Below are 15,067 nucleotides of genomic sequence, written 5' to 3'. Positions count from 1 at the left end.
TGGCCTTTTATAACTGTAATGTAAAGTATGAGTCATCAAACTTATGTTAATTGAAAAGACCATTAAAAAAATTATCACTAAAATCCCAAAAGTGTCTTATTCCATTCTATAATGAGATATTCACAGTATAGAAGTAACTGAGTTCTTATTAAGACCCAAATTTATAACTAGTTTAAAGGCTCAATATCTGTTAGAGAAATCATTTTATATATAATAGTAGATAGAAATATTTTAACTCTTAAGAGTTTCCTGGAATTACAGTTATCTATTTGCTTTTTTTTTTTTTAAGGACCCTACGGGGCATTTGTTTATTACTATTGTTCAAATAACACATTGATCAACCTGACAAGACAGACATGCCTTGGTCCCACCAATGTAGAAATTTACAGTAAACAATTGTTTTTGATTATGATATTGATAATGATGACAAAAGTAATGAAACAAAAAAGTTTTTTTCCTAGACGTTAAATATTGTAATTTGTCTAAGTGGGAAGTGCAGGGTTTTTTCCTTTTCATTTTAATTTGTTAAATATGACAACAGGATGCATTACAATTATCTATTTGCTTTTGTAGGGGATTTTTTTCTGCCTCAAATTGGAAAGATACTTTTTCTAAGAATATGGTAATTTTATAATATCTATTTATTTGATTCTAGAATCCAGTAGGGAATGTAGGTAAATGACTGTTTCTGCTGTTTTTGTGTATTTGGTCTTTGAAGGAGTTGTTAACACACTAAAATTTTTGTTTTGTTTACTTATTTTCCCTTGGCAGACAGTAGAGGAAGAAATGGCAGGTCCCAATCAACTCTGTATTCGCCGTTGGACTACCAAGCATGTAGCTGTGTGGCTGAAGGATGAAGGCTTTTTTGAATATGTGGACATTTTATGCAATAAGCACCGACTTGATGGAATCACATTGTTAACATTGACTGAATATGATCTCCGGTCTCCTCCTCTGGAAATCAAAGTCCTAGGGGACATTAAAAGGTTAATGCTTTCTGTCCGAAAATTGCAGAAAATACATATTGATGTTTTAGAAGAAATGGGCTACAATAGTGACAGTCCCATGAGTTCCATGACCCCATTCATCAGTGCTCTTCAAAGTGCAGACTGGCTCTGTAATGGTGAACTTTCACATGACTGTGATGGACCCATCACTGACTTGAATTCTGATGAGTACCAGTACATGAATGGCAAAAACAAACATCCTGTTCGAAGATTGGACCCAGAGTACTGGAAGACCATACTAAGTTGTATATATGTTTTTATAGTATTCGGGTTTACATCTTTCATTATGGTTATAGTCCATGAACGAGTGCCTGACATGCAGACCTATCCACCACTCCCAGATATATTCTTAGACAGGTAAGTATTTTTCCTACATGCTAAGTTTGTAGAAGGTTGCTGTAGTAACAGCAGTGATACTATGTTGTTGTGGTTGTGGTTGACATATACTTTACATTTGCTTTATCTGGTGGTATTAAAAAGATATTTTGAAATCATTTAAAGTAAAAACCTTACCTAAACTTAAAAGTTCAAACCTAGGTGACCACTGCTTAACTTATTTTTCTTCATATATATATATGAAGAAAAAAAAAAATATATATATATTTTTTTTTTAGTTTTCTATGGACCTTTATTTTATTTATTTTTATGTGTTGCTGAGAATTGAACCCAGTGCCTCACACATGGTAGGCAAACGCTCTACCACAAAGCTACAACCCCAGCCCTAATTTATTTTTGTATAGATTTAATCCTTGCACATTTCAGATTTTGAAAGGGTGTCCTGGAAGTATGTTTGATCCATTGATTTTTTTTTTTTTACTTTTATGTGGTGCTGAGGATTGAACCCAGTGCCTCATATGTACTAGGCAAGTGCTCTACCACTGAGCTAGCTATATCCCTAGCCCCCATTCTTTTTCCTTAATTAATGAGCAGGGTTCTGCTTTTCTGAAAATGTGGGCAGTCTCTTATCACCAGATAAATTGGAGTTATCACAACTAGTACAAATGGATTTAATTATAGTATTATTTTTTATTAAATACTGGATTTATAAAAAGAATATAGTATATTGTATGAAAAATAAGAATAGAACAATAAACAGAACTGTTTATATTTGTGATTTAAAAGAAGTCTTGAAAAAATTTGTAGTGCCTTATTTTTATAAAATATTTTGCCCTTGACCTTCCGAAAGTAACTTATAGTATATGTATTTTAAGAATTTTTTATTTTATTTTATTTTGAGATAGAGTCTTACTAAATTGCCCAGGCTGACCTGTGGGAGGCCATCCTCACACGTGATTTGAGTCACCTCCTGGCTGGGCGAGAAGTGCTTAGGCACATCTTTTGTCCAGAGCTTTCCCCACCCTTCTGAGGTCTGAGGGCTTGTCCGTGTGGAGGTGTGTCTGGCCACTACCCCAAAGACCCAATCGTTGTACCTGGCCTTGGGACACTGCCCCCTTAATCTTCATGGGATGGGATTTTCCCATTCCCCAATAAAAGTCCACTCCCTCGCGTGTTCTCTCTCTCTCTCTCTCTCTCTCTCTCTCTCTAGCTAGCCTCTTCAGTAAACCTTGCTACCATAATAGGTGGCTGGAGGCTGGAGCCAGGAGAAGCTGTCCTGGAGGTGGTTTAAAGGTAATTAGAGTCTGTCTCTTTAATTCAAAACTCCCTAGAGATTTCTCATGTTCTGAACCTTCATTTATGAAGCCTTGTCCGCCTCCACACGGACAAGCCCTCGGACCTCAGAAGGGTAGGGAAAGCTCTGGACACAAGATGTGCCTAAGCACCTCTCGCCCAGCCAGGGAGGTGACTCAAATCACATGCGAAGATGGCCTCCCACAGGTCAGCCTGGGCAATTAGTAAGACTCTATCTCAAAATAAAATAAAATAAAAAATTCTTAAAATACTTACTATGTTACTTTCGGAAGGTCAAGGGCAAAATATTTTATAAAAATAAGGCACTACAAATTTTTTCAAGGCTAAACTGACCTCAAACTTGGGATCCTCCTGTCTAAGCCTCCTGAGTTGCTGGGATTACCAGAGTGTACTACAACTGGCAAGATGAAATAATTTTAGAATATTCACTTTACAATGGTGGAATAGGGTCTGGGAATTGAGCTCTGTGTTAGAGTGCTTCCCTGGCATGTGTGAGGCTCTGGGATTGATCCCACCACTGGAAAAAAAAAAAAAAAGACAGTAGTATTTGGGAGGCTGAGGCAGGAGGATTGTAAGTTGTAGGCCAGCCTGGGCAACATAGTAAGATGCTATCTTAAAATTTAAAAAGGGGTTGGGGGGCTGGGGATGTGGCTCAAGCGGTAGCACGCTCGCCTGGCATGCGTACAGCCCCGGTTCGATCCATAGCACCACATACAAACAACAAAGATGTTGTGTCTGCCGAAAACTAAAAAATAAATATTAAAAAATTCTCTCTCTCTCAAAAAATAAATAAATAAATAAAAATTTTGAAAATAAATAAAATAAAAAGGGGTGGGGATGTAGTTTAGTGGGTAGAGTACTTTCCTAGCATAAATGAGCCCCTGCCTTCAATTCCCAGTAACACACACACAGTCACATATACATACACAGAAAGAATAGCATACACATGACATTTTTGCTCCCTGTGAAATCCCAACTAAAATTTTTTTTGTTTGCTTTTGTTTTTTAAGTACTAAAGCCTACAGGATGGGTTGGATAAAACAGCTATACATTTTTGGAAGTGTGAAGGCAGAATGAATGAATGGCAACTAGCAAAAAATATCCTAATTCTAAAATAGCAATGGAGAAAACTGAAAATCAACCTAATTTATATTGCAAATTTCTCAAAGCTGTGGACACTGGAGGTGAAGGAGTTATGCTAAAATAAACAGAATTGGTTGAAAGTTGTTTAAGAAGTTATTAGAATATTCTATCTCCTATTCTATATAGTTTTCCCACCTGTAAACAAAAATTCCTAAGGAAGAAAGTGTGTGGATATCTGGTGAAAAGATATGTGGATATGTTGGGGAAAATAGCAGAGGAAACAGCTAGGCACAAAAAATTCTAAACTGGGAGTATTCTGGCATGTTTAAGGAACAAGAAGTAAAAAATAGGAAGAGCATTGAAATCAAATAAATAAGGAGAAACTATTAAAGAAGATCGAGAGAAAGAGAAATCATTCAGAAGACTGAAGAGAAAGATACTTCCACAAATATCCTAGAAGTCAGGCAAAAAAAGTATTTTAAGAAGGCTGGGTAACTGGCTATGTCAAATGCTCAAGAGAGGTCATGTAATTCAGTAATTAATTGGCCTTTGGATTTAGCGACATATTGGTCATCAGTGACATATTGGTCATCAGTGACTATGGCAAGAGTTAATAATGGCAAAAATCCAATTATAATGGATTCAAGTGAGAATGTGATTTACCTGAAGGTAATTCTTCACAAATATGAAAAAACATTACATTGTGATATTATTTATAATAATTATAATATTGGCAATAATTTAAACGTTTATCCATGGAAAACTATTGAATATACTATGGTTACATCTACACAGTGAATTACTATTTAATCATAAAAAAAAAGAATGTGGATAATTTCTATGAAATTATATGAAGTGATTTGCAACAAAAACTCAGCAATGGGGGCTGGGATTTTTTGGTTCAGTGGTAGAACACTTGCCTTGCATGTGTGAGGCACTGGGTTCTATCCTCAGCACCACATATAAATAAATAAAGGTATTGTGTTCATCTACAACTAAAAAAATTAAAACAGAGCAAAAAACCCTGAAACTTGGCAGTGAACACTGTGAGCTTATAGATGGTCATATATAACCACCATTCCCAGATGAAAAGAAACTAGACCAGGGCTTCTCAGAGAAGTGACCAATTTTAAGTCTGTGGTAAGGAAAGTATAACATAAGTGAGAAGCAGATCTTGTGCCATAAATCAGGGAAAGTGCACAAACCAATGGCAACATGTCAAAAAAACATAGGAATTGGTTTAAAGGGGCTCCTGCTGAACAAATTAGTATAATTGGAACATCAAAAAGAATAATGTTGGTAATGGACTATAATATATTGAGTAAGAAAAATAATCTTTAAATCTATGGTAATAAACAAAAAATAATGGGTAAGACAGGAAGCCCTTCAAGAACACTATCCAGCAAATAAATGTGGTCGCACAACTGTTTTGCATCCTCCAATAAGGTGAAAGGCCATTTGGTAGCAGCATAGTGTCGAGATCTGAAAGTATCATCTTACGTATTACTTAATTACATAAGGAATAAAGTACCTTTACAATATAGCAAGACCTGGCATGTGTCTGCTTAACCAAATGACCAAATGTAGCATCTCCATAGAACAAACCAACATTATGTGCATTGAAAGTGGGTGATGTTCACAATATCACCTATAATCTTGCTCCCCACCCTAATTTTTAAAAAATGTAACTCTATGAGAACATAATCAGAAAGATCTGAAACATGGAATATTCTACACAATAAGTAATCTGAAATCCCCAGAAATATCAGTGTCATCACAAAAACCAGGGGGAATTGTAAGAGAAATTGAAGAGATATAATCAGGAACAATACTTTAATTGGATCCTATATTAAGAAAGAATATTTCTGTAAAGAACATTTTGAGGTAATTAGGAAATTTTGAAGACCTGTATATTAAATGATGATAACTAAATCAATGTTATAATTTCCTGGATGTAATAGTATATTGAGTTATGAAAAGGATATGCTTGTTCTTAGAAATGCCAAAATATTTAGAGTACCATAATGTCTGTAATTTACTTTGGGAGACTTCAGTTTCCCCCAAAAGAGTTGTGTGTGTGTGTGTGTGTGTAATGAAGTAAATGTGGCAGAGCATTAATTATTACAAACAATGAGGGATTTAGATGAGAAACAAAGTGCTTATTATTCTTGTAACTTTTTTCAGTAGAATCAGATTTTTTTCAAAATAAAACAATTAGTCGAAGAAATGATGAGAGAAATAGAATGGGAACACAGAAATTAGAGATAATCAAATCTTTCTTATAAGGGCAAACTTTTCTATAAGAACTAAGTGGAGCTATAGTGTGGGAAGGAATGAGGGGGAGATATGGGGTCAAAAGGTATTGTTTGTTTTGTTTTGAATAGGCTAAACTGTAGAGTTTAAAATAGGAATGAGGGGCTGGGATTGTGGCTCAGCGGTAGAGTGCTCGTCTCGCATGTGTGAGACTCTGGGTTCCATCCTCAGCACCACATAAAAATAAATAAACAAAATAAATATAATAACAGCAAAGGTAGAAAATGTGGAAACAGAGGCAGAAGACTGCTATATGTGCTGATGGAACATAGGAAGTGCTCTTCTGATGGCTTTTATTTTCTCTGTGTACAGAAAGTGAGAACAGAGAAAAGAAATGGAGGTTTGGAAAGAAAAGCTGGAATATAAAATGTTCCTCTACAAAACAGAAGAGTGAGCAGATTCATGTAATGTCATAGCAGCACTAGGGGCCTGTTCGAGGTGATTACTATGGTACAGCGTGTATATAGCATGACTAGTGCCCTGAGTTTGATTCCCAGAACCACCCCTGCCAAAAAAAAAAAAAACTTACATACCCTTGGCATAGGGGTATTAGACAATACAATTCATGAAATTGAGATTATGAGGAATAATCTTAAATGACAAGGTTTCAGTTACAACATGAGTTGAAATTGCTGTGGTGTAGGGTAAAGGACAAGATGATAGGAAGAGAAGTGAAAGTAGAAGTGAGCAAGAACACAAATTATTATTAGAATTAGAGTGACAATTATCCTGAACTTCTGTAAATAGCCATCACAAGGAATAAAGGAAGAAAGGGAAAATAGTTTGGTAGAGCAATGAGGATTTTGTTTTGAGTTGTACAGCCATCACCACTAAATCCAAAACATTCAACCTCAAAAGAAATTCATACCATTAGCAATCATACTCTTTTCCCTCCTTTCTTCAGACCCTGCCAACCATTGTTTCTATGAATATGTCTATTCTGTCCATTTCATATAAATGATACCATCTGTGGCTTTTTTGTATCTGGCTTCTTAACATGCTTTCAGGATTCATACATATTATAGTATGCATCAATACTATGTTTCTTTTTATTACCAAATGATTTTCTATTGTGTAGATATACCATATTTTATTTACCCACTTATTAATTGATGGGCATTGGGCTTGTTTCCTTCTTTTGGCTACTATTAATAATGCTGCTTGAACATTCATGTACAAATAGACATTTTCTCAATTATAACAGGAATTTGAAACCAAATTTTTTTTGCCTTACTATCTACAGTGTCATTCACTAACAAAGCTTCATGCTCTTAAACATTTAAAGCTTTTTTCATCAGAGAACAGTCGCAGATGCTGTTAGTGTTCCTTCAGTATCCCCTCAGATCTCTTTTCCATTTTCCTGAACACTAATGCTCTCAAGACCCGGTAGTTATGCCTGTTTGTTGGAGGGCTACTCTTGAGCTGCCAGAATACACTGCCTACTTGAAAAGAGAGTAAAAAAATGCTTAGAAATTTACATTCCTTTAGTAGCAGTCCATAGCCAATGACTTAAGAGATGGGGTATAGATACTTCATTTCTCTTTGCCCTAACTGGGACAGTATTTAGCTGGAACCTACACTGGACCAAATTCCCCATAGGATTGAGCTGAAGTTAGCAATTCCTGACTTCCTACAGAGTTTTGCTTTATGTCTCACCCTTGTTTTGCTTCTCTGTCTTATTGATTTCATGTTCTACCACCCTATAGATTTTCTTTGGAACTCTTCCTCAAAAATCTCTTTCACACTGATATTTGTTCCAGGGTTTGCTTCTGAAGCCTATTTTACACAGTAGACCATATGAATGGTCATTCAAGAATAACCAAACATTCAAGGAAAACATACCAATACAAACAGGAAAAAAGGAAATTTGGAAACAAAATAGGGAGCAGAAGAATACTTAAAAAAAAAAAAAAAGTGATGAATGCTTACTTAGCATGTGTGAGGCCCTGATTCAATCCCTAGTACCTAGAAAGAAAGAAAGGAGGAAGGGAAAAATGAAATAAATTTTAAAAATACAAACCTTTTTGGGGATACTAGGGATTTGATCCAGGAGTGCTCTACCCTTGAGCTACAGCTACAGCCCTTTTTTTTTTTTTTTTTTTTTTTTTTTTTTTTTTTGAGGCAGGGTCTCACTAAGTTGCTAATGCACCCCAGCCTCTAAGTAACTGGGATTATAGGCCATACCCTATACTACCAAGCAGAACTTAGATTTTTTTTTAATTTGTTCTACTTAGTTGTACATGACAGTAGAATGTATTTCAATTCATCTTACACAAATAGAATGCAACATTTCAATCCTCTGACTGTACACGAAGTAGAGATGCACCATTCGTGCAATTATACATACCCTGAGTCATACATCATTACCTAGGGTAATGACGTCCATCTCATTCCACCATCCTACCCCTATGATCGCTCCCCACCCTTCCTTTATCCCATTCCAAAGTTGGTTCTCTGAACCACCCCCTCCTGTCATGGACTCAGAAAACATTTGGCCTTTAGATTTTTGGGGACTGATTTACTTAGCTTAGCATGATATTTTCCAACTCCATTTATTTACCTGCAAATGTCATAATTTTATTTTCTTTTAATGATGAATAATATTCCATTGTGTGTGTATATACACCACAGTTTATTTTTTTCATTTATCTATTGATGGGCATCTAGATGGTTCCACAGTTTGGCTATTATGAATTCAGCTGCTATAAACATTGATGTTGCTGTGTCACTATAGTATGCTGATTTTAAGTCCTTTGGATATAGACCGTGTAGTAGGATAGCTGGGTCAAATGGTGGTTCCATTCCAAGTTTTCTGAGGAATCTCCACACAGCTTTCCAAAGTGGTTGCACCAGTGTGCAGTCCTACCAGCAATGTATTGAGTGTTCTTTTTCCCCCATATCCTCATCAACATTTATTATTGCTTGTATTCTTGATAACTGTTATTAAATTTTTAAAATCCGAAAATTTGATATAGAAAGAGGAATTCACAAGGTGAATTTTATTCTAATAATAACTTTATTCTAATAAATAACCACGCAGGAGGAGTAGAAAATGCAGCCATTCTAAATTGGGATAAGAGCAAGAAGAGCTCTAGGACACATTTCCCTTGAGGGAAAAGAGAGATTAATAAAATAGCTGTATGCTCTGGATCAGGTCTGTAATCCCAGCATCTGAGGAGGCCAAGGAAGGACATATCACAAGTTGAAGGCCAGTCTCAGCAATTTAGAGATACCCTGTCTCAAAAAATAAAAAGGAATGAGAGTGTAACTCAGAGATAATGTGCCCCTGGAATCAATCCCGAGTATTGCAAATAAAAAAAGTATTTATTAGCTTTGGAGAATTACAAGAAGTTGTTCAAGGAATGAACTTACAATAAGTAAATCTTTCTGGAAAAGGCAATCCTTTCAGGGACACCAGTCAGGTCAGTTGTTGCCCTTGTGCTGGGGTGGGGGCACAGGGGAATTTTCTGGGGTGATTAAGATGTACTTATTCTTTTGAGCCACAACCCCAGTCCCAAATAAACACTTTTAAACACTTAAAAAAATTGTATATATACATATTTATATGTATTACATATTTAAATATTTTTGTCATGATAATAATGGAAATAATTATTAAAGAAAAGAATAATTTCAAGTCCTCATTGTCTGGATTCTGAAATTAACATATAAGAAGAGGTCTTTTTTTCCGTTCTTTGTGGGTAGTTCTGTATCCAGGTTTGCCATGCGATAAGGTGGGAGAAAATGGTCATTGCTTTTTCATAGAGAGCCAGAACTTGGAATCACAGACAACAAACATGTTCTAAGAAGTGGTTCACTTTATAAAATTGATTTTTATTCTCTGGCTCTCCAAATACCATTTCCTGAGAGATGTAAATTTATTTAAACTTTTAATTTCATTTTTAGAAAAGTGAATATCTATTGAAAAGGGTGATATTTACTTCTCTTCAGTTCAAAAAAATTTTTTTTTCTGTTCCAGTGTTCCTAGAATCCCATGGGCCTTTGCCATGACAGAAGTATGTGGCATGATTCTATGTTATATTTGGCTCCTGGTTCTTCTTCTTCACAAGCACAGGTACCTTCCTTACTCTCTTGTGTTTGGTCATCAAGTCTTGTCCCTCCCTTTGCATTTTTCTGGTTAATTTCCTTCTCTGGTAAGTGTGACATTATAGTTATTAACAAAAAAAAAAAGGTCTCAGATTTAATCAACGGAAGTGTCATCCTACATAGTACTTACATAGTAAGTAATATTGTGAATGTATTTTGCAGGAAAAGAACAGAATTGTGGATGATCAGCCGTGAGCTAATCCTTACCAGTTTAGCCTTATCTTTTTTTTTTTTTTTTTTTTTTTTTAAAGAAACAAATCGGAAATGTCACATTCTATAGAAGAATAGAAACTCTTCCAAGGACAGTGTTTGGTTCAAATGTTTAAATGAAAGAAAGTGTTCTCTGTTTGGAGGAGGTCCGTTTAAAAAATGAGACCATTTTACATACTCTATATATCTGTCTATGCAGTGTGATTTACTTGAGATGGTATAGGAAATTGCTAAATAGGAGAAGTGCTTCTTTGGCATATTCACCAAGAAATATAAAGGGAAGAATTTTTTTGGTTAAAAGAGGAAAGCATAAGGGCCCTAGGAGAGGCTCTTTTCCTATTCTAATGAGGAAAATTACTTGATTCAAGTAAAAAAGGGAAAAATTTAAAGAAGTATAAAATTTGTAGTGATCTGCTGTCCATCTTTGGAATGCAGGAGAGGAATAAGGACACTTTCTTGTCATTTTCTATTCTTTCTCCTCAACAGGATGTGCTTGAGATAACCACAGTGATGAGTTTTGTGTCCTAAGCAGTAGTTATTTCAGGCTTTGAAGGTGAAAAGTAAGGTTGATGATTGCTATTCTTGTCACACTTTGAGGCCATATTGAACCTTTCTGTCCCATTTTTTTTTTTTTCAGTTTTGCAGCAATATTTTTAATTCTGGTTTGCTTTTGAACCTGAGGTGTTTAGAAACATGCACCACTGCTTTCTGGTTACTTTTGCCTCATAGAACTCCATGGATTTGAATTTATCCAAGTTTTCAAAGCAAAAGAGAGTTTTACCTTATAAACTGTTGGTTTAGCAAAGCATAGTAGAGGTCAGTTCAATGCAAATCTACTTAGTTTAAAAAGACATTTCTTGAAGCATCACTTTTATTAGAATCATTTGGATGTTTGTTAAAATGCAGATTCCTACACTCCATTCCCAGGTATGTACACTGAGGCTTGAAATATACCTAGTCTTGTGTTTGAAGCTCTTTTTGAGGGAGAGAGGAGCATTTTGATCTCTTTCTTTCTATATTATTTATATGTTTTTTTGTTGCTGGAGATTGAACCCAGGACATCATTCATGGCTAGGCAAACACTGTACCACTCAGCCATATCCCCAGCCCAAGAGGAGTATTTATATAAATGTATAAAACAAAAGTTCTCTCTAAGCATCTTAGTTTATTTTAATTTAGGACATTTAAAGAAACAATATAACAGTAAAAATGATGTCACAGTGCAGTTCACGATTACCCAAATTGTAGTTTTTCAAAATTTGTATTTCAGATATACTTAATATCAAACTTTGTATCTAAAAAAAATTATAGCTTAAGTTAGGAAAAGTTAGAATGAATATCAGCTAATATTATTAGCCAATTTTTTTAATACTTTATTTATTTGTTTTTTTTTTGTGGTGCTGAGGATCAAACCCAGTACCTCACACATGCAAGGCAAACACTCTTCCAACTGAGCCACCACTCCAGCCCTCATTAGCCAATTTATTAAATCAATTAAAATGAAATAAAATTTAAAATTAAGTTCTGTGGCTATACTAGCCTCATTGCAAGTGCTCAAGAACCACATGTAAATAGCATATTGGACAAAGTATTTATAGAACATTTCTATCATTGCAGAGACTTCTATTGGATAGTGATGCTTTAGATGTACTCTAAGGTTCCTGTCTTCTTAAAAAAAATCTAGTGGTTTTTCTGCTTGCTTTCCCTTTAGGTAAACATTTGATGCCAGGGTTTTTTGGTTTGTTTTCTTCTGATCTTTTTCCCTCTTTGCTTGCTCTGTTCACAGGTCAATCCTTCTGCGAAGGCTCTGTAGTCTGATGGGCACTGTATTCTTGCTTCGCTGCTTTACCATGTTTGTGACCTCCCTCTCCGTGCCAGGACAGCACCTGCAGTGCACTGGAAAGGTAGCCTGCTACCTTCTTTATCATTCTTTCCTTTTTGTTCTTACTGGGTTAATGACACAGCATATGTAGTAGGGACAAAATTTTGCTCTTACTATTAAAATGTGCCTTTTGGTATTCACAAGACCTAATAAACTCCTAAAAAATAATTTGGTAAAAATCCTAAGCTAGACTCTGTCTCCCTTTGTTTCTATCCATTGATACTAGTTCCATGCTGTAGAGCTATAGGAAAAAAGTTTTCTCTGAATTATCTTTTCCCCCAACATTTTCCCTTTTCTACCTCCTTCGCAATTTATACTTTCGTCACTTCATTGTCTTCATCACTCCTTTTAAAAAAATTTTGCAGTTTTAGCATATCCCATTTAAAATATAGTACTTAGTACTCTAAATTCTTTCTGAGATATACAAATAATGGTGGATTTGTTATTTTTTGTTTGCACTTTGTAGCATATTGGTGTACTGTTGACACATCATCTCTTTTGATTAAACAGAGAGGAGAAATTATGCTGATAGGAATAAGAAAGAGGATTGTGAATATGTTGAAAAATGTTTAAAAGAACTTGAAAATCACATGTCCTTTTTTTTTTTTTTTTAAAGAAAGAGAATTTCTTTTTTTTTTACTATTTATTTTTTACTTCTCGGCAGACACAACATCTTTGTTTGTATGTGGTGCTGAGGATCGAACCTGGGCCGCACGCATGCCAGGCAAGCGCGCTACCACTTGAGCCACATCCCCAGCCCAAAAAATCACCTGTCCTTGATACACAAAATTGATTGTTGTAATTGGTTAAATTTGGACAAAAGAACTTATTATTCTACTTTTCGAAGCCTTCATGCTTTAGTTCTGTATTCCCAAATATTCATTAACACCTTTGTTGTTATTTTAGTGTTGTTTGTAAACCAAAATTAGGTGTTAGTTCCTATACTGTAATAAAAATAGCTGACTTACCAACTAGGGAAGATTAAGCAGCCAAAGGAGATCAGATATAAAAATAATGCCCTTGAGGTAAAGGGTAACAAACTTTCTCTAGGTATTAGGAATGTTTTCAATGAGCAATAAGAAAGTGGAAGCGGGGCCGGGGATGTTGCTCAGTTGGTAGAGTGCTTGCCTCGAATGCACAAGGCTCTGGGTTCAATCCCTGGCACCACAAAAATAAAAGAAAGAAAGTAAGTGGGCAAGGAGGAGTGGTTAATATGACTTAAGAGTTGACATAAAGAAACTCTTTTGTTTATTTTTAAGGTTAAAAGTTGGGAGATTTTGGATTTTTCAAAAAGGAAAAGTAATTTTTTCCTAATCATAAAGTTATATAAGCTTATTGTAAAACTACAAATTATATAGAGATGTATGCATTAAAAAGTGAAAGCTCACATAAATCCTTTTTTTTTTTTTAACCCATCCTGCAAGTAATACTTTTAACAGTAGTATATATAGCTGCACAGACCATTTTTAAGCAGATTTCTTACATGCTCACATAAGTTTATATAGATGGATACTTTTTAAATAAAGATCGGATTATATCTCAGGCATTATTATTTAGTTTTTTTGTTTTTGTTTTGTAGGTTTGTTTTTATTTTTATTTGTTTGTTTTTGTACCGGAGATTGAATCCATAGGTGCTTCGTTACTGAGCCACCATCCCCAGCCCTTTTTATTTTTCATTTCTTTGGTACTGGGAATTGAACCAAGAATGCTTTACCACTGAGCTACATACCCAGTCCTTTTATTTTATTATTAACTTTTTTGAGACAGGATCTTGCTGCATTGCCAAGGCTGAGTTTGAATTTGTGATCCTTTTGCCTCAGCCTCTCAAGCCACTGGGTTTACAGGTGTGTGCCACTACACCTGGTTTTAGCTTATTTTTAATTTAATATTATGTTTACTTTTTCTGAAGAAATATATATGGTTATTCACCTTTATAACAGCTTCATGGTATTCCATTATATGAATCTCCTTAAGCAGAATTGTGAAATTAAAGAACTTATACATTAAAAATTGTGATAATTTGTTTTTCTTTCTAAAGGAAAACATTAAGGATTCACTTATTTACTTTTGGTTTTCATACACATTAACAATATGTTCAGGAGGCTGAGGCAGGAGGATGACAAGTTCAAAGCCAGTGTGGGTGATTTAGCAAGACTGTTTCAAAATAAAAACGGCTGGGAATGTAGCTAATTGACTCATTTTTTAGATGGATTACTAGTTTTTTGTTAAGCTTTTTATTTCTTTATATGTAGATCAGTGGCTGGCAAATATTTCCTCCCATTCTCTAGATTGTTTCTTTACTCTGTAAACTTGTTAACTTTTGCTGAACAGAAGCTTGTTTGATGTAGCCTTGATATTTTTTGCCTTTGTTTCCTGTACTTTTGGAGTCGTATTCATAAAATCATTGCCATTGCAAGTATCTTAAAGTGTTTCCCCGTTTTCCTCTAGTAGTTTAAGAATTTCAGGTCTTACATTAAGTGTTTAGTTGACTTTTCTACATGATGCAAGATACGGATCAAGTTTCTATACCTTTTTTGAGAATTAATTCCCTGTAGATATATGGATTTATTTCTGAGTTCTCTATTCTGTTCCAGTGGCCTCTGTCTTTTTTTTTTTTAATGCCAATACTGTGCTATTTTTGTTACTAAGGCTCTGTAGTAATATTTTGGACTCAGTTGTTATGATGTTTCCACTTTGCTTCTTCTGCTCAAGATTGCTTTGGCTTTTGGGGGTCTCTTGTACTTACATATAAATTTTAGGATTATTTTCATTCTGTGAAAAATGTCATTAGTATTTTGGTGGGAATTGCATTGAA

The 15,067-nt window shown here is 34.9% G+C and overlaps 1 protein-coding gene across 3 annotated transcripts in view; it reads left to right on the top strand.

Moving 5' to 3' along the window:
- The window catches only part of Samd8 (sterile alpha motif domain containing 8), a 58,593-nt gene that overhangs the window by 28,321 nt on the left and 15,205 nt on the right, over positions 1 to 15,067 (top strand). For all 3 annotated transcript variants that reach the window (XM_071611143.1, XM_027931278.2, XM_027931279.2), the window contains exons 2-4: positions 772 to 1,364; positions 10,033 to 10,128; positions 12,157 to 12,274. In XM_071611143.1, the coding sequence (XP_071467244.1) occupies positions 772 to 1,364; positions 10,033 to 10,128; positions 12,157 to 12,274 (807 nt within the window). The remainder of the gene's footprint in view (positions 1 to 771; positions 1,365 to 10,032; positions 10,129 to 12,156; positions 12,275 to 15,067) is intronic.

This window comes from Marmota flaviventris, chromosome 4 (assembly GCF_047511675.1).
Source record: "Marmota flaviventris isolate mMarFla1 chromosome 4, mMarFla1.hap1, whole genome shotgun sequence".
Lineage (NCBI taxonomy): Eukaryota > Metazoa > Chordata > Mammalia > Rodentia > Sciuridae > Marmota > Marmota flaviventris.
The sequence above is the reverse complement of the archived record's forward strand: the minus strand, read 5'-3'. Positions and strand labels throughout refer to the sequence as shown.